Here is a 19624-nt window from a genome sequence, read left to right on the forward strand (position 1 = left end):
TCGCTGGGAATACAGGCACGCGCCACCATGCCCAGCTAATTTTTTGTATTTTTAGTAGAGACGGGGTTTCACCATGTTGACCAGGATGGTCTCGATCTCTTGACCTCCTGATCCACCCGCCTCGGCCTCCCACAGTGCTGGGATTACAGGCTTGAGCCACCGCACCCGGCCCTATTCTCTGTACTTTCAATAGAAAGCTGTAAATGTCTAAAACAATGATTGCTTAAATATTTTCACTATCAAATGACTTTCAGTAGTTATTTACTAAAATAGAATACTCTTAACATTAGAATACTCTATTAAAATACTCATAGAATACTCTATTAAAATTAACCACCTAGAATTTAGTTTTCTAAGTAGGTGACTTTAAATGACAGCACTTAGATTAGCGGGATGGCTTCCGCCTTTGGTCCCTCAAGATCCACTGTCCACTCTTATCCACCTACTCTGGACTTCAGGAGGCTGAGCCTTACAGGATTCCTCCATCCCACTGGCTCTCAATTTGGTTTGGCAGGTGGGGTCTATACCAGTTGAGGGCTAGAAGATAGAGGGATGGAGTAATTTATTGCCCTGGCTCCTCCTTTATGTGTCTACCTTGGTTTGAGTGCTACCCTCAGCTCCTGTCTCTAGCCTTCACCACACAGTTTTCTCTGCCTCTGGGTCTGGTAATCATGTGGGGTTTTAAGGAGTCTGCTGTAATCTGAACTGGGATACTGTACAATGCTTGTGGTTTTCTTATACCTTGCCCACACTTTTTAAATCATGCCTTTATTAAACTCTTTTAAGGTATCCCAGTTTTAGTATGGCATCTCTTTTCTGTGGGATCCTGACTTTGACAATTAGTTGTTCTTATTTATTCCTTCAGGAAAAAAATTCCACTGATAAAACAGGTATACATATAAACAAAGCATTTATTTAAATAATTGGATACTTAGTAAGTAAACAATTTCATAATATAAAAATCTAACGTTTTATCAATGTTTAAATCATTTCCATATCAATAAAACAAATTTAACTAGAAATATTTAACTATTAATACCATCCAAATAAGTTTAGAAAGGTTTCTGGCAATCATTAATACATTTATTCTACCTTAACTGAAGCAAATGTTTTAGTTATGTCTATAAAATTATTGAAGTGCTTTAGGGAATGCACAAAACAAGTTAAATATTCTATTTCAAAACATTTTCAAGAACACAATTTACTTTTACATATGTGACTGTAAAAAGAGATACTTACCTTTTCACCAGTTTCTCCTTTGCTGCCTTCAAAACCTTGCTCTCCCTGTAGAATAGTAATATGTGTATAGTAATAAAAATAATACTATAACATGTGCAATTTTTACAATAAAAATGATGTTTCTAACAATGAAAAATCAGTAATTATAAATAACCACTTCTAACATGTAAGCTCTAAACCAATATTGTTACATAAGATTTAAATGTTTCTAAATTCTAAAGGAATGATTTTCTAGGGTATAAGCTACAGCTTCACAATTTCCAAGGCAATTTAACCTTGATAAGCCTGAATTTTCTCAGGAATAAAATAAGCATGATAATACTATTTTCCTCAATGGCTTGTTTTGTGAATTTGATGCATCCTCATAGTGCCTGGCAAAGACTGAGTTAGCCATTATTATTATTATTTCTTTTACTAGATTTAGTGGAAACAGCCTTCTTAGAAAGCTGACTTCTATGGAATACCATTCTGATGAGTGTCTCATGATGAATGAGTTCAGGTTTGAACCCTTGGGTACTGGCTCTACCTTCAACACCAGTGCTATGCTTTTTCCTATCCACTATCCTGGCTCAGTCACAGAAAGAGGATTGGTGCTTGGACAGCTGCTGGCTCTCAATTACCAAATTTATTCTAAAAGGTATAAGTCTCCCTTTCTTCATCTACACTCTCTCTGATCTGACAAGCTTATTTCCCTCCTTAACTGATGTTTCATTCATACATTCAACAAAAGTTCATTGAGTGCCTTGTACATGTCAGGCACTCATGACAACATAGCCAGAAAGTGAATGTTGGGGATGGGTCATGTACATCTCTCTACCCATGGCGGGCCTTGAGCATAAGAAGCATTTAGCAAGCATTTCTTGAGTGTACAGAGACAAGAGATAGAGGTTTTCTGATCTGTAGTATTTTCTGTAGTGCCTCAACAAGATGACCCTTGGTATATAAAATTCCTATTAATTATATGAAAGGGAATGCCAGCTTTTTACTATATATATATATGTAGAAATCTACATGCATAGATACATATTTAGTTTGTGAGTATGTTATTTTATATATATATATCTCCACATAATTGCATATATGTAAATTATTATGTAATTAAATAGTATTAGATAATATAATTTGATGATTAAACAATACATTTGTAAGTGTGTGTGTGTCACATGCATATAATTAAATAATTATTTTTGCTTCATCTACCCAAAAAGTCACCAAGAAAGAATATATGCTAGTTGTTAGGTATTGTTTTTTATTACTGAATGCATGGTCTACATTTTTTCCACCTTTTTTCCTAAAATATAAACTTTAACTTGATCTGTTAATTCAAGCTGACACTGAAGCTGCTAAACGCCTCCAGTACATCGCCACAATGTCAGCATGATGCAGCCACCACAAACAGCTGCTGGAAAGTCCAAAACTATTTCCCAGCAGATAAATCTGCACATCCCTTGGCTTGCAACTTGACTCGCAGATGGAGCACATGCTGTATCAATGGGTTTTGTCTAGAGCTGCTGTGAAGAAATTCAGAAGCCTGCCATTTTATTGCTGCCAGTTCAATCTTATTATCTTTTTTGGGCCAAGTAAATAAATTTTTAACACAATATGTAACTATAAATAAGTACCTATCTTTTTAAATGACATTTTCAGCTACATAGAAAAGCCTACATGCATAATAACTTCTGACATCTTGTTGCCAAAACCTATAAAACATCCCCAGAGCATAGAAATGATATGCTTGGCTTTGGTGGGCATCTAATATTACATCAATAATGCTCTCTCTCCTGTGGTGAGATTATCTGGATGGTATCATGACAGCTGGCCCCACCTGAAGTGGCTCCCCATCCCTTCAAGAAACTGGAATGTAATGGTCTCTGTGTTTTTAGTAATGCTGGTCACAGATAGCCAGGCTTCTTCCCAGAAGAAGAAAGCAGCCCTTGGACAGTAGAGGGGCACAAAGGAAGTTCGCCTTGGTAAAGAGAAAGATAATAGGCATAGAAAGAGGCAGCCTGGTCCATGCAAAGCTCCTTACTTATTAGGAATGCCTTCTTCTGAAAGAAAAATATTTTTGAAGATATAGTTGTCTTCAGCATCTTTCTAATATTTAGTATTTTATGTCATTGTAACTATTATGTTTAGCTTTATCTGGGAGATACAAAAAGGTAGATAAGCAAGAGGTAACCAAAACCAGCCAAAGGAAGTACAATTTGTTCTATTGTACATTTTGGACTCTGACTAATAAAATTGGAAACATTTCCAGGGCAGCTATGTACACTTCCATATCCCCTAGAAAGCACTATTACTGACTTTGGAGAAGTATGTTACTAAAGCTCTGTGACAAAGCTTCCTCCTAGAATGGTCTCTTCAAGAGGGGATTGCTTCCACGAGTTCTCTTTGAAAAGACATCCATAGCTTTCTAAAAGTCTGTGAGGAAATTCAGCCTAATCAAATATATTTTCAGAAAACTATGTGCAAATTTATTTTTCAACGTGTTAAAATTCTTAACTCAGAAGAAACATTCAAGAACTCTTTACCTTTTGACCAGGTAATCCTGGAGCACCATGTAAACGATTTTCACCCTGAAAGCAGTACACAGAATAATGTTTATTATCCATTAAGACATATGAACACAGATGTTTTTGTGGTCTTTAACAAACAGCTCTAGTGTTGTGGGGAAAAATAGCCCAATACTGAATATCTATCATGTGCAAGGGTTTTCCATCTATCCCTTATCTCCCAAATTCAGGACTGTCACCTCAATTTTTAAAATAGGGAAATGGAGGCTCTGAGAAGTTTGGTAACATGCCAGAGGTCACCTGCCTTACCTGAGGTTGGGACTGAGGTCCCCTACAGCCTATGTTTTTCCACATACGTTATTTAGTATCTCATTACATTTTCTCTTTTTGAAACCTCTGGGAATTATATTAAAGTCTGACATAGTGCTTCCTATGGGCCAGGAACTGTTCTGACAACAAAACTATCAGGCGGATAATACTGCCTCAATGACCTTCTTACAGGTCACTGCATAGTAAGTAGGCGGTAGAACTGGAATTTGAGCTCATACACTTCAACTCTGCATACCTAGCTCCCTCCCTACACTTTCTTTGGAAAAAGATTTAATTCTGGCTTTAAGTGACTTCTTGCCTAAAATCAAAATTTTTTCTCTCTCACTATACATATTATGTAAATATGTATGTGTGTATACATTCTCATATATGTAAAGAATGTTTACTTTCTTACCCATAGCTGCTGATTGCTGTTAGATCAATTTTGAATACAAACCCAATGTCATTTAATATAAACCAATTACTTGGAAGATTTTTTAGTTCTTTCTATTCATCTGGTTTCTGTCTTGGGTAAAAAGGCAGATGCCTATCAGTTTCCATTGCTGGAATTCTGGGGTCATCTCTTTGATAAGTCTGGTTTGTAAACAGCACACAGGCTAGAATGAGATGCTCCTGGAAGGATGTGCATATTCTCAATGGAGTTTTAGGAATTTTCCTGCTTATAGGAATTTACTTTGGCTTCTGAGTTTCCAGGTTTAGACAGCTCAAAACACACTAATAATTTCATGGACCTGCTTTATTTATATCAAATATTTATAACTAATTTATAAGATAGCAGTTTTTAAACATTTCCTAGAATCATTTTAGCTATCATTTATTTGAATTCTTTAAGCAAAATTCAAAATCTATGAATAAAAAAATCACATCTTTAAACTTTAAAATAGAAATAATACATTCTGTCTAAATCTAAGGAGATTTTCATTATTTCACTAATTAACACATTTGAAAGAAAGTTTTAGTGGTTCTTACCAGAGATGTACTGCTACATACATGTACACGAATTATTTTAAATACTGAGGTTTTTCTTAGATTAGATTAAATTATCAAAGTATTCAACAGTATAACAGCTATCATCACAGTATATACTAAAGTAAAACTTTGCTGCTAAATGTAATTAAATGTTAAAGAATCAACAAAATAAAACCTACTTATCTATATAAAAATACATTTCTATCATTAAACGAATTGTTATAGTTCTAGACCTCATATATCACACAAATCTGTTAGAAATGTCCAATATCATTTGATAAAGTAATAGTGAAAATACATGAAGTATTTGGTGTCAGGGAACAGTCTATGGAAATGGAGCTCCTGTTACTCATCACAGAAGTATGTCCACTTGTCCATAAGGAGCAGATTATTTTCATCAGTTAATCCAATATAATGTTTTATATCATATTACAAGTTACACACAGTCACGAGATATGGGATATTATCCACTAAAGTAAGCCAATATGGTATACACTGCCAAAAATACTTTTTTTGGAAAAAAAGTGGTGACAGTATCTTCTCTTTTTCTTTACTCACAGCCCACTCATGCACCAGGTGCTCTAAGTACTGGCACCCAAAATCCTACTCTGCCATATGTCAGGTTAGTGTTACACCCACACACGCTGTTAACTGGTACCAAAAGTCTCTAAAGCTGTGATATTGAGAATATGTCTTTAATGGACACAAGTTTTATGATTGTTGTAATTAAAGTACTGTGTTTTCCTGTGGCCAACATTAACTGGCCTCTGCTCTTTCTTGACTAAATATGTTTTATAAACATAATTCTAGACTCAATGATAATTCAATGGACATCACTGATTATCTTGTGGGAAATGTGTTTATCTAAAACCTAACTTATGTCAACAGAAGAAGCCTTTCTTTATGCTCCCTCTGACACCCAGGTTTAAAGTTCTATGTGCCACAAGCAGTTTGAGGGCAAATTTAATTCTATTCATGAAATAAATATCCTCCTAAAATTACTGGAAGGTATACATTAGTTGCTTTTTCTGAACTCCTGCTGTCACTCCTTACTGACAATTTTAGTCCAAGGAAGAAATAAGATGCTTCTTCTTTGGCTTCCAATCAATACTTCAGTTCATTATTGAAAGAAAATCACAATAAATGATTCCCATAGAAACCATAACTTTCAAAACTTGTTTCTGGGGGATATTTTTTTCTATCATAGGTTTTTCTATGAAAGGACTTGTGTTCCTTTTCAGGTACAAATTCAAACTATAGGAAGGCAAGTTAACAAAGCTGTGTAACATAAAACAGGAGAAATCTAACACTGCTGCTGATAGTATCATTGCCTGGATTATTGCTATAATACATAACATGTCTTTAATTTCACAGAAGAATCCAAAAGTACCCTTTCCAAAATTCAAAATAACCTCCTTGAGAAGTTTTTGGGACAAAGATAGGTGAAGGTTAGGGTCAACTGGTTGCTTTCTGAAAAACTGATCACAGGATTTAATTTTACCTCCTTGTAATAACTGCATATTTTTCAGGAATAAGCATAGCTAGGCATAAACTATAAATTATTATTTGTTTTCTTGATTCTTTTGACATTGGAAACAATGTATTTCTTATTATGTAGGAAATATGTGTTGTCTGAAGGACATCTGATTTTAAAAAATCACATTCCCTAGGGCTATAGTTTGTAAACCTAGTAATAATGAGACCAAGCACATAAAGATAAAGCAAGCAGGTAGACAAAAAAAGTTGCAAATAACTAGCATTCAACCCAGAAAGTAGAAAGTTATATACTATTTTGTGGTGCTTATTTTTTAACAGGCATTCAGCCTTTGATTAAAACATCTGAGATCCTATTATTACATTTGTATATTAAAAGATTGACCTATCATTTTACTTAGAACATATTTTCTAGGAGTATAACATTCTGTATGAATTTAGTGTCTACTTGGAAATACATCAATACTTCCCCATTAATTCATTCATATTTATTAAGAGAAAATTTACCTAGGTTGAATATTGCATAAAATAACTAAAATAAATATCAGAAGTGGAATGCCAAGATTCTAGGACTAAAACCAATAAAACAGGCAGAAAAAAGTAAATCTGATTTTGATTTTGTGTATTACTAAGGCAAACTTCTATATTATTGACTGTAGTTCTGCTTGACTCAGCCATAATCATTAGAAATTGAATTTTTTTATGGTTCTTAAACTGTTGGAAGTCCATTAAATGTTTCAGGAAATTTTAATAAAAATATATATTTTTTTATTTTTTTCAGCTATCCAATCTAATAATCCTTTTATTTCAAGGAGAGAATTTTTTCCTTCTATATTTTGGGACTTCATTCTAAAAAATAAATTACCAAGTTAAAAAAATATATATATACATTGCATAGAGTTTAAAATCTCAAACTTTTTGAATTCTATGTATTTGTTGAATCCTTTAATGCAGGTAATGCATGGGGATATTTTAATCACATTAACATTCAAGATAAGGCCAATTTAATACACTTTAATCTTAAATGAATGAGATCCTATTATTATTTATTCTTATGGGTCTATACATGTCTTGTATGTATGGGTGATTAGTGGCAGCTAACTCAACATCTCTCTTAAAATCTATTCTGAGTGTATATGTATATGTGTGTACATATGTAAATACAGGTGCATACAGCTAGAAAACAAGCAGGGTGGGCATTCTTAAATATAAGGACAAATACAAATCCATGCATTTATGTACAACAACTCCACCAAAGAATCTGATGAGGCACTAACCCTACTGAAAGCTTCTTAAAGTCAAGTACTTTTGCTACTTAATTTGCATTGAGGAGAGCAAAGAAAAGAAACTCACTGTGTGGTTACTGAATCAATGCTTTCTGAACCCAAATTAACCTTCCCCTTATTTCGCCCATCAGTCTTATTTCTTCTGTCTCCAATTACACAGGAAAAAATTTCATAGGTCTTCTACATGACAACCCTTTGTGCCACTATCAAGCCTTCTATTCAGTAAACCACTCATTTTTCAAATGATAATTTGGAGTCTCTTAATACTATGGTCCCTCTTCTCTGGGCACACATTGGTCAGTCATGTCTTTTAAAATGTGGCACTCAGAACTCAGTACATCATTCTAGAAATGGTCTTACACAGAAGAGAGAGCAAGACCATCACACACACACACACACACACACACACACACACACACACGGAATAGAGAGCAAGACCATCACACACACACACACACACACACACACACACACACACACACACACTTTGTTCTGGATACTATATAGTTTTGTACTTCTATTAATACAACTTGCTTTTTGTTTTAACTAAATTGCTTACATATGCTACATTTGTAGTCAACTACAACCCTTAAGTTTTCCTGTGAAAGGAATGTTATTTTACAATCCTTTTCAAATTAATTAAATACAAGTTGTACTAAGAGTTACTCAAATAAAAAACATAAAGAAACCCCAAATGATTTTGAAATGCCTTGGAGAGGTAAAGTTTCTTCCTATATATAGCAAAGATAGGGAATTAAGCCTTAGCTAATGTTGTACAATCCACTACAGAATCTGGGCTTCTATGTAACTGTGATGATTTTCTTAAAGTGTCAGGCACAAGTGTTTGGGCTTTTCACTTTATTGTGAGACTAACTGTAAGACAGTCTTTAAAAGAAACTTGAAACTTCACAAAAGTACTAGAGAAATACTTATTTAATGTGAATCATCTACTCTAATATCTGAAGTATTGTGATTGACATCTGAATAGAGAATTCTAACAAGTAAAAGATGATTTAAGACATACAGAGAAGGATAGAGTTTTCAGTCAGTTCCTAATTGAGGACAATGAGACAGCAGTAACTGCAAACTATTTCCTGCCTGGAGTATTCCTCGTGATGAGTAATTTACAGTTCTATTCCATATCAGTTACCTGTTCTGGACCTTAAATGCACTGAAGCCATTGGTTACTTATCTTTAGCCCTGAAGTAAATGATTGTGAAGATATGGAGAAAGAACAAACCCTAACAATGTCATAAGAAAGTCAGGAGATTTTCAAATCTAGTTTGGATAAAAAGAAAGCAATACAACTTGAAGATCTGTGTTTGAGAGAGAGGGAAGAGCATACTTTCCAAAATGGAAAGCAACTTCTGGAGATGCACACATTTCTATTATATTTAATTCTAGGAAGCAATACCTGTAAACTTGTTGTGTAGAAAAGAGATTCTCTTCTGTTTCCCTAAATTATGCTTCTGTAGAGAGTAGGAAGCACTTGTACTGAAGTGTTGCTGGCATTAGGGGGCTTTTCTGATCCCTCCTCAGCAAAGTTTTCTAGCAGTCATTCTCTATTTCTCTTCCCTATTTCCAGCTTGAGGCTAAGTCCTTGAATTCTGAGAAACTCAGTAAACACTTAACCAGAATCAGTGCAGGTGCTGAGATTACAGAGATGAGACAGATCCCAAGTCCTTCTACTTCAGGAGCTCACAATTTAGCAGGAGGTATAGACACACACTATATTGGTGATGTAAATAAACTGCTATGTGAACAGAGTGGATAAGCTGTAATTTTGCCTGGTAGCCTGGGAGAATTCATGAAAAAAATGCATGGTGCTTGAGTATAATAATCTGAAAATGCAATGATGGTAGTAGGAAAGGAAGATACCAATCATCTGTGATCATCCACTCAAATCTTCTGCAGTCCCTGATGTGTCTGGCTAAAAGCTCCTTTAGATAGAGCCACTTTAAGAAAATTCTAATATCAAAAATCATAGATGTTTTTATAAGATACCAGCTAAATCTTTAACTCCACTGTTCAGTATCTCAACAAGCTACACCAAGAATAAAATAATTAGCCACTTAACTATGCAGAGAAACAGAGTGTGTGAGCTTTCTTATGGCAATATTTTAATATTTATGTGCTAGAAACTGGTAGTACATTAAACTAAATAGGAACATTAGCAGTCTAGGTTCTTGAAATCTGGCTGTTTAGCAAATAAAAGTCAAGTGCCTGGGTGCCAGATACACTGCATGTGTTGAGATTGTCATCCATCTGTTTTGTTCTCTGCCAACTGCTCTACTTGGGGTGTGAGTACAAGGCATTAGAAGGGAAGAAGGAACCATTAAGAAATAAAATCAGCTGCAGAATGAGCAAGTTTCTTTTTCTTTTTCCTGTCCTTCTATTACCTTTGTCCTTCTTATGTTTCGGCTTATTTTAGTGCTATATTGTATCAGTATATGTCTATAGACAAGACAATTAAATGACAATTATTCCATGTAACAGCAACAATGTTTCACTGATAATTCAAGATTTTTCCTTGTACTTTAAATAAGTGAAGCCAGCAAGTAGGTTTACAAAACTGATTTCGTTGTGGTCATTTTTTTCTACGAATACTAGTTATGATTAAAAGTTCAATCCTGTGTGTAGATTTGACTATACAGTAATTCATTAAAGAATTTTCTAAATTACACAGATATACAGGTGATTCTCTGCTTAAGAAGTATTTTCTTTAAAGTACAGGTCACTCTTGTTTCATAAAGCCTAACAATTTTATAGGCAGGAAGTATTCCATTGTTAGAATAAAGCTAAGTTGTCTTTTTTTGTTCCTCCTCATTTAATGGTCTCAGTTTCTATAATAAATTGTCACATGCCATTAGGTATTTTACGTTTTAAACTTAGGAAGTCTAAAATTAAGCTTAATTTTGAACACTCATGGAAAAATTAGGTGAAGCTAGAAATACAGATAGGATGCCAAACGGTTTAAAAATTCTCTAGCTTTTATGCTACATTCCTGTAAGTTTCTGAGTCTCTGAAGCATTAATGCTACATCTGGACCAGCAATGGTAGAAAGTTCATTATAATTCACAACAGTGACTAGCCTTGTCTGCACTTACATAAACTGTAACAGCACCTGCTTTTACTTTCTGAAGCTGCAGTCTTCTCATAAAATGTCTTTTTAGGGAAAATCAAGATTCAAAGATCATAGTCATTTCATTTCCCAACAGAAATGAAATACAAAGACTGTTAGGGAACAATGGATCTGCCTTATTCAGTCTCATCTCACTGCAGTGACTGAGGGTTTCAGAGTTTATGGTGAAGAGGCCCATCATACAAAGCATATCCTCATATAATGAGGATAGTTAGTCCAGCTATTTTTAAGACATGCAATTTGGCCACTCTCTCATCACATTATCAGATGTATTCTTAAGTGCCTTAATGCATACAGGTATTTTTTACCTTCAGAAGGTTTATTTATTTTATTTTTTAATAAAGTTATGGTGCTAAGTTAAATATTTTTTGTTTTTGATAAATAAATTATACATATTTATTTGGTGGAGAATATAAAGAGAAAAATTTCTACATTAGGTGTTGCATTAGGTTATGGTTGCAGTGTGACCATGATTGAGCTGCCTGGACATCGGCATGCAGGGTAGATTAAGGATCTCCAGAGCGTCAAGTGTGAAAAGTTTGAAAACACACTTCAAATACTTGGAAACCAAGCAAATTGTTTTCTATAATACTTATTTTGCAAGGTAAACCTAGACAAAATGCTCTCATTTGGTGAAAAACCACATGCATAATGATTTTTAATAGATGAACGTAATTTTATGAAGGTGGGGGAGTCAGAATCCCTAGCGTCAGCTGCAGTTTAAAAGGGGTCCATAGATTTAAAGGGAAGAGACACAGCCTTCCTTGGAACAGAATGTCCGAAGCAAACCGCATGCAGTTCACTCACTAAACTGGCAGGCAAACAAATTTAAGATCTAATTCAGAACTGCCTGTGTCAAGGAAATCTGAATATTTGAGGAGCCATCCAGATGAGATAATATGATAAAGGGGAAAGAGCTATGGATTTTCATGGATAGAGGTTGAAATCCTGACTCCACTACTTTCTGCCTACAAAGTTAGGGAAAGTTTCTTTTTCTTTCTTCCCTCTCTCTAGATCTGTTTCCTTATCTGTGAGATGGCAACAATAAATGTTACCTCACACAGATGTTGTAAGGATTGAATGAAATAATGTAAAGAAGGCTCCTGATAGCATTTAGCATATAACACTTATTGAGTAAATGGCTGCTGTTATTATTATTGCAACAGTTTATATTCTTGTACATATTTATATTAAGTGAGGAATTCATTGGTTTGCTAAAATCTTTGAGCTTTATTTTGAAAGGTCAAAGTTACCTAAGACATGTGGATTTATTTCAACATTTTTCTGTAAATATATTTTCAAGAAATAATATAAATTACCCCAAGTGTTTGCTTCTTGGCCTTTTGGCTAAGATGAAGTGTATAAATTCCTTCAAATAAGTTCTAATTTAGTCCTATGGTAAGTTTGAATAATAGAATCATCAAACTGTTTATTGTTAAAATTACATCTGTTGTTTACTAAATATTTACATATCAGGTGCTGGGCTGGCACTTTTATGAGTAATCTTGTTTAATCCTTAAGATAAAGCTAGAAGTAGATTCAATATAATTCCGGTTTTATAAAAGAGAAAACTGACATGCTCTAAATTAGAGTATCATGCTCTATATTAAAGAGTAAGATTTTGAGCTGGAATTCAAACACAGGCAGTCCATCTCTGAGTATTTGATATTAGCATTGTAAAGTAATGATGGCTATGAATTACTTTATACTTACTCCATGGGGAGCAAATTAACTTAGTAAAAATTTTCCTATTAAAATAAACATTTTAGGGCAAATTTAAAGTAATTTAGTAGGCAGATTATGAGTTTTGGCATAAATTGGGCTCTATATTTGTTCAATTTTTAATGTCACATTATTAGGATAAAATTATTGGACAATAATTATTCCTATTTAGAAAAAACGCCCACTTCTCAAAAAATATATCTGTTATGTTTACATACATAAGTCAAGTATGAAATAAGGCAATTTTTTTCTTTAAAGTATTCAGGTAATAAAAACAAACATGGTTTGAGTGTTATATTTGGACACTAGGGCAAATTTGCTCCTAGTGTCCAAATCCTCATCTCATTTTCCTACTTCATATCATGAGGATACAAGGTGTGAACAGATACATTCATGTGTTTGTGTGTGTGTGTGTGCATGTATGTGTGTGTACGGGTCTGTATGGGTGCATACATGTGATCTTATGCATTGAGTCATTCACTTCTCATGGAAGTGGAACCATCCAGGTTACTCATTTTGATTGACAGTAGCTTCTGTCCATCCAAGCTTACCAGAAGTTGCCAGCTACCTAATAAGATTGCTAAACAGAATTGATTTTCTTAAATGAACTCATAACAGAACACTTACAAAACCTCTTAAGCAGAATCATAGCTGTGCTGACTAAATGTAAAGGGGACAGTTATTTTTCTGCAATATTGAATGGTAAGGCTATATTAGATTAGAGCTAATATTAGATTAAGAATGGCCATTGCATGTCTATACTGGGTGATAAGTATTACACTTACAAAAGAACATAATTAAATGCTATATTTCATCCTTAGAGTCCTCATATCCCTGTGTTCCATAAATAGATTTTATAAAATTGTGCTGCTTAGTGTACTATCTTTTCTCCTTGGTCTCAGAGGAAAAATGCCACCACAGTACACTAACACATTGTTCAGAGTCTTGACTCAAAAACATTTACTGCTATTACCTATCTAAATTTCAAAGTGTAGTTTTATTTTAGAATAATATGATTTATATGCAAATCACTTGATTTATTGCAGTATGACATTGATATAAATGTAAAGTGTAGTTAATACACAAATTAATACTTCATACTGCTCAGAAAATGCTTCATTCATTAATATAAATCACTTTCCTAGCTTAAATACTAAGCTTTAGGAAAAAATCTTCACTTTGAGATATTATACCTGAGATATATGTTATATGGTATTGTACATGTGAGACATTGAAACAATTCATCTTATTTTATTTTTTAACAGTACTTTTAAACACTCCTAATTTGATTAAAAAAAAAAAAAAAAAAAAAAAAAAAAAAAAAAAAAAAAAAAAAAAAAAAAAAAAAAAAAAAAAAAAAAAAAAAAAACAAAGAATTATAACTGCCAAGAAGCAGAGTCAAAGTTAAGCTTAGGGATGCTGGATAAGTTACTTTGGAAGATGCACATATTTCACATTAAGGCAAATGTGGGAGACAGAGACCTGAAGAGACACACATGTTAAGAACTGATAATTTTTCTTTAAGAATTTACTTAGAAAAATCCAACAAACTATTTTTCTTATAAGATGGCAGAGATATTTCACCCAAACATAAACCTCACAAGTATGATTTTGAAATTTTGAAATTTAAAAAATTTGTACAATGTATTAACCTACCATTAGATAATATGCTAGTAACTTTCTTGTTTTCATTTTGCATACATTCATTAGAATTATTTTAAATAAGTGGTAACTTGTGGATTATAGAAGTGAGAAAAACATTCTTGAGGTGGCGTTTTTTTCACTCTAGAGTGAAAAACTTTAACAGCTAAATGAAGTGACAAATCTCGGTAGCCAGTACCACCGGGGACTGAGACCTTGGGAAGAGAAAATGGTCAAAGACTCGGTGCTTCTAAAGGTATTGTAAAGATATTACCCACTAAATTAGGGCCACTGATGATGCATGAATCCGGGAACCAAGAGCTAAATGTAATCCGTTACCACATTTAGCACCACTGGAAGTTAAACGAATTCTCTAATTGTTTGTGAGGTCCTTTAAGAATGACTCAAGTAAATTAGACCCAGAAGAAAATTGCTTGAGGAAACATGACAGAGTACTTGCCAGGACAATTTTGCCATGGTTTTAGAACACTATAAAAACAGCTGCTTCTTTATGATATTAGCTTCTTAAGTTCTCTGGGAACAGTGTCTTCACACAGACACACTCATTAACTGATTTTGTAAGACTCTCTCAGTCACCATTTTGACCAAACGGGCCCCAAGAGCTGAGGATTTCAGTTTTTTAGAATGATTTTATCTAACTAGATTACCAGTATATTCCTCTATACTTATTGAAGTTTTACTTGCAGTGGAATATAGGATGAATCACCACACAAGATTCTTTTCCAAAAGTAGACTTCTAGGAAAAGAAATAACATCTTTAGTTCTGAGTAGTGCCTGTCTCTGAAATACTGACTTGCTCTAGTTCCTTCATGTTGTCCTAAATGCCCTGTTTTCTAAGAAACTCTATTTTTTTTCTAGAAAATGTCTTGGTTTGCATACTTAACTTTCTAGACTTGTTTTCTTACTATCGTGGCCCTAGATTGCAATTCATTTGGTCAACTTTTGATGGGATTGATTCTATTGAATGCTTCATCTAGTTCTTACATTGTCAGTCTGTTGATATCACCTTTTCAGGAGTTGAGAACCTATTCCATACTCAATCAGTAGTAGTTTGCACCTGGCTGTCATACATAAAGATCCAAGAGATGCCATTTTGGAGTGTTAAAATTAATGCAATCTTGATAAATTCTGTTTTCAAACATTCCAAGGGAATTCTATCCTACTTCCCCACAATTTATTAAATAAATGTATATGAGTCTTACATTACAACCCACAATAAAGTCAAACAATCTACTTTAGTCCACACACTTCAGTGATTCTGCATAAGGCTTAAAAAAGGGTACCAGGTTCAGGATAATTCAAAAACTCCTAATGATCTGAAATCTAAATAATCAGATTATTGTGATGAATTTTAGAAAAAGATTGGTAGAATAAGGGTACAAGGTAAATTTGGATTGGGGCATCTTCTTAGGTCATTGAATAATATTCTCTATAGAAAAGATATTTTTAAAGAATTAGACCTTTGAACAAGTATTTAAAGAAACTTTGATTTATGATGAAGAATCGTCAATTAATGCCATCTGCATGCTTAAACAACAGGACAGCAGACCAAATAAACAACAACTTGCAGCAAGATATTATTTTTCAATAGAGTTTGTTGGACTTAAAGTCCAATAGTTAAATTCCCATAGGAATAAAGAATTTGCATGTAAGACTGACTAATTTATGGAAGGAAAAAGTAGCATCAATGAAGCAGTTAAATACCAGAGACATATTTAAGAAGGTCTCAAAAAATATCTGTCTGACAACTTCTGAACCTCCTACCACTTCAGCTTCAGTTAGGTGCCAACTTTAGGTGAATAAAACTACAATGGTCATGGCCTTCTACACAGTGAGACACAATAGATTTCCTTGATAATCAGTGCAGCTGGAACAGCTACAATAACTTATACTAAGTATATTTTCATAAAGAAGATAATTTTCTTAGCATCAACTTAAAAAATTTAGCAAAGTTATTAATATAGATATATATAGTGAAAATATGACAATGTAATTGCAGTTTAATATACAACTACAACAATTTTAAAACTATTCTACAAAAACTGAACTTGAATGAGATGCTAAATTACAATAACATCTTGTGAGTGAATTTATTGTTTAGAATAATCTTTGTGGTATTAGAGTAGGAACATAAAAATCAATCCTTTTATGAGCTATAGGCTGCAGTATAGCATTTTATTGATGGAACAAAATATATTTCTTATATTTTTAATTATAATATATCCTATGGTCTATATTATAAGTTGTTTACATAAATTACCTAATTTTCATCTGCAGTGAAATGCATATTAAGATATATCACTTATAAAATGGTGAATTTAAGAGGTTCTGGGGCTGAGAGAATAGCAGTGTTCTGGAGCAGGGATCAGCAGGCTTTTTCAACAAAGGGCCAGAGAGTAAATGTTTGAGATTTTTGTGGGCCATGCAGCCTCTGCCACAATTCCTTAACCTGGCCATGAAGCACAAAGGCAGCCTTAGGTAATACAAAAACAAATGAGTGTGGCTTTGTTCCAGTAAAACTTTACGTACAAAATCATACAGTGGGAGTTTCTGACAGCGCTACTATAGGGCCACTGTTTGCTTACCCCTAAACTATAAAACTTATTCCGTATATTTTTCTATCCTATCTGATACAACTTTATAAAATAACCATAAATTTTAATCAAATAGCAAACCATCATACCTTTTCCCCAGGAATTCCAAGAGCACCAAATTCACCTTTATTACCAACTGTACCCTAAAATACAGAAATGCTAACTAGGAAATTAAAGAGGTGAGTTAATTACTAATGCTGTCAAAGAGAATCCACCTCTTCCTAGATGAGTTGCTTTTGCTTGCACCAAGTTTGTGCTTCAAGTTCCTTCCTCCCACAAGCCAAATCAATAAATTGTCAAAAACCAGTAATTCATAAACATCTAAGTACTAATCATAACTAAAACTAGACATATTCACACAGAAATATGTAACTCACCTTTGCAATTTCTTTTACATTTACCAAAAGTAAGGAATAATAGTTACTTCAATTAATATGAGAAATGAGTTTAAATAAATTAAATCTACATCCTATCAATGCTTTCAATTCAAGTAAGTCATGAAATTTCAGATTCTAAGATATCTCTATTTGTTTCACTTAGTGTTCTGACTTTCCTTTACATCCTCCAGGAAAAACCCTAAATTTTGGTCAATGCAATGATCAGCTTCCTTGATCTTCCATCTAACTGCTGAGCAGGGAAGGAAAAACAGGTGCAAGGAAGTTTATGGACCATCTATGGCTTCCTTAAAAGCAATATCACAAATTCAGTCTGACAAGTTTATCCTTGAAATAGTAGAAAATAATATATACTTTTTGAATGAGTTTCTCTACGGTTAAAACTTGGTAGAAATTAAGAAATATATTGTAATTTTATAACTATGTAATACTATTATTATAATGATACTATTTGTTAGTTTCAGATGAAGGCCAACAAGTAAATTTCACCTCCAATTGAATTCCTGTAGATTACATGAGATTATATCAGATTGGGTAAAACTGATCCAAAAAAAGGACCTGTTAATTACTTCAATATATTCAATATGGGATTAGAAAGGATAAAGATACATTATTATTTCTTATATTGACATACTAAAAGAAGACAAAAGCATAATAATGAATCTTCTGTGAGGTTATTACTAAGAGAAGGTATTCCTTCTTTTCAAAAATTATGAACATATTTTGATTTAATTAATTTTTCTTGTTGTGGTATGGCTACAGAAGGGGCATATGAGTAATGTCAGATTGGAAAGAAAATGAGGGGAAACTTACTCATCATCTCTAGGTTAGCATAGTAGACTACTCAAAATGGAAACCTTTATAGTGGGATGGGAAGGCAGGAGAAGCTGAAATAAATCAGTACCAGTTTCTAAGAGGTCAAATAAGCTAACTTATTCCATTTTAAACTGTTTTGATTTTCTCTTAAAGCATATCAGCAAAGCAATCATTTCATAAAGTCAACACATTTTGGCAAAATAACTGGAGATGTGAAAGGTAATAATACAAAAATTAACTGGAAAATAATTCCCAAAATAGGGCTCAGATAACACTTCCTCTTAGATTCAGGAACACTAAAATTGAACTGATATTTTACAAAACTCTGAGAGAATTTCAACTCTGAAATGGGTGAGGGTATTAACAAGAGTCTTAAAGAACTGAGAAAGCAATGCAGTTGCTAAGGAATTTGGTTGCTAACAACACTTGCTAACAAAAAGGAATTAAAAGATTCAGAAAATTATTACAATTGACTCTAAATTAAAGTACTAATTATTACTTAAAATAATGTTATACAAATTTAGTCTTAAAGAGCATGGTTAAAAATCGCTTGATTAGGTGTCCTGATATAGAATACTGATCACAACTAGATAATTAAATACAAGCAGTAGTATTTAAAACGACATTATTCCATGAGAGGGGATCATCACCTTTACAAAAAAAGAAAAAGTAGTAAATCACAGTGGATAAGAAAATAGGCAAATAAAGATATATATTAAATTCTGCCAAAACTTCTTTTTGCAAAATAATTTTGATGCTTCATTAACTTGGCAACATTAAGCTAAACCTGATTAAATCAATATAAAAAGTATTTTTGTTTTTTAAAAGAAAAAATGTAGAACAAAAGTTAACAATATATTATTTAACTCTTTCCTTGAAAATTGAATCTTTGCCTTGCTCAGCAGAGTCCCCTGGAAAGTTAGGAAAGAGAACTTACAGTTTCTAGATATAGCTGAGTTTATTATTATTATTATTACTATTATTATATATCTTATACTTTATAGTTGTTTACTATGGGAGGACATGCCTTAAGCAGTTACTTCATGGGTGAAAGCAGAAGCTCTGGTGCTATTTGTTTATGAATCTTGTACATTATGATTCTCCCATGGTTGATTTTATAATTCTTTATTTATTTATTTATTTATTTTACTTTAGGTGCATATTATATCTGGCATTTCTCCCCATGTTATCCCTCCCCACCCTCCCCTCCCTCCCCACCCCCCATTGTCTCTCCCCTGCACCCCCAACTGTCACCTGTGTGTGATGCTCCTCTACCTGAGTCCACATGTTATTGTTGTTCAACACTCACCTGTGAGTGAGAACATATGGTGCCTGGCTTTCTGTTCTTGGGTCAGTTTGCTGAGAATGATGGTTTCCAGATTCATCCAAGTCCCTACAAAGGACACGAACTCATTGTTTTTTATGGCTGCGTAGTATTCCATAGCATATATGTACCATATTT

General features: G+C 33.5%; 1 protein-coding gene across 1 annotated transcript in view; it reads right to left on the reverse strand.

Annotated features, from left to right (window-relative positions):
- Positions 1 to 19624, reverse strand: part of COL19A1 (collagen type XIX alpha 1 chain) — a 338927-nt gene that overhangs the window by 233048 nt on the left and 86255 nt on the right. Inside the window, exon 10 of the mRNA XM_037746028.1 lies at positions 3771 to 3815. Within this exon, the coding sequence (XP_037601956.1) occupies positions 3771 to 3815 (45 nt within the window). The remainder of the gene's footprint in view (positions 1 to 3770; positions 3816 to 19624) is intronic.

The sequence above is a fragment of the Cebus imitator genome, unplaced genomic scaffold (assembly GCF_001604975.1).
Source record: "Cebus imitator isolate Cc_AM_T3 unplaced genomic scaffold, Cebus_imitator-1.0 Scaffold218, whole genome shotgun sequence".
NCBI classification, from domain to species: Eukaryota; Metazoa; Chordata; class Mammalia; order Primates; family Cebidae; genus Cebus; species Cebus imitator.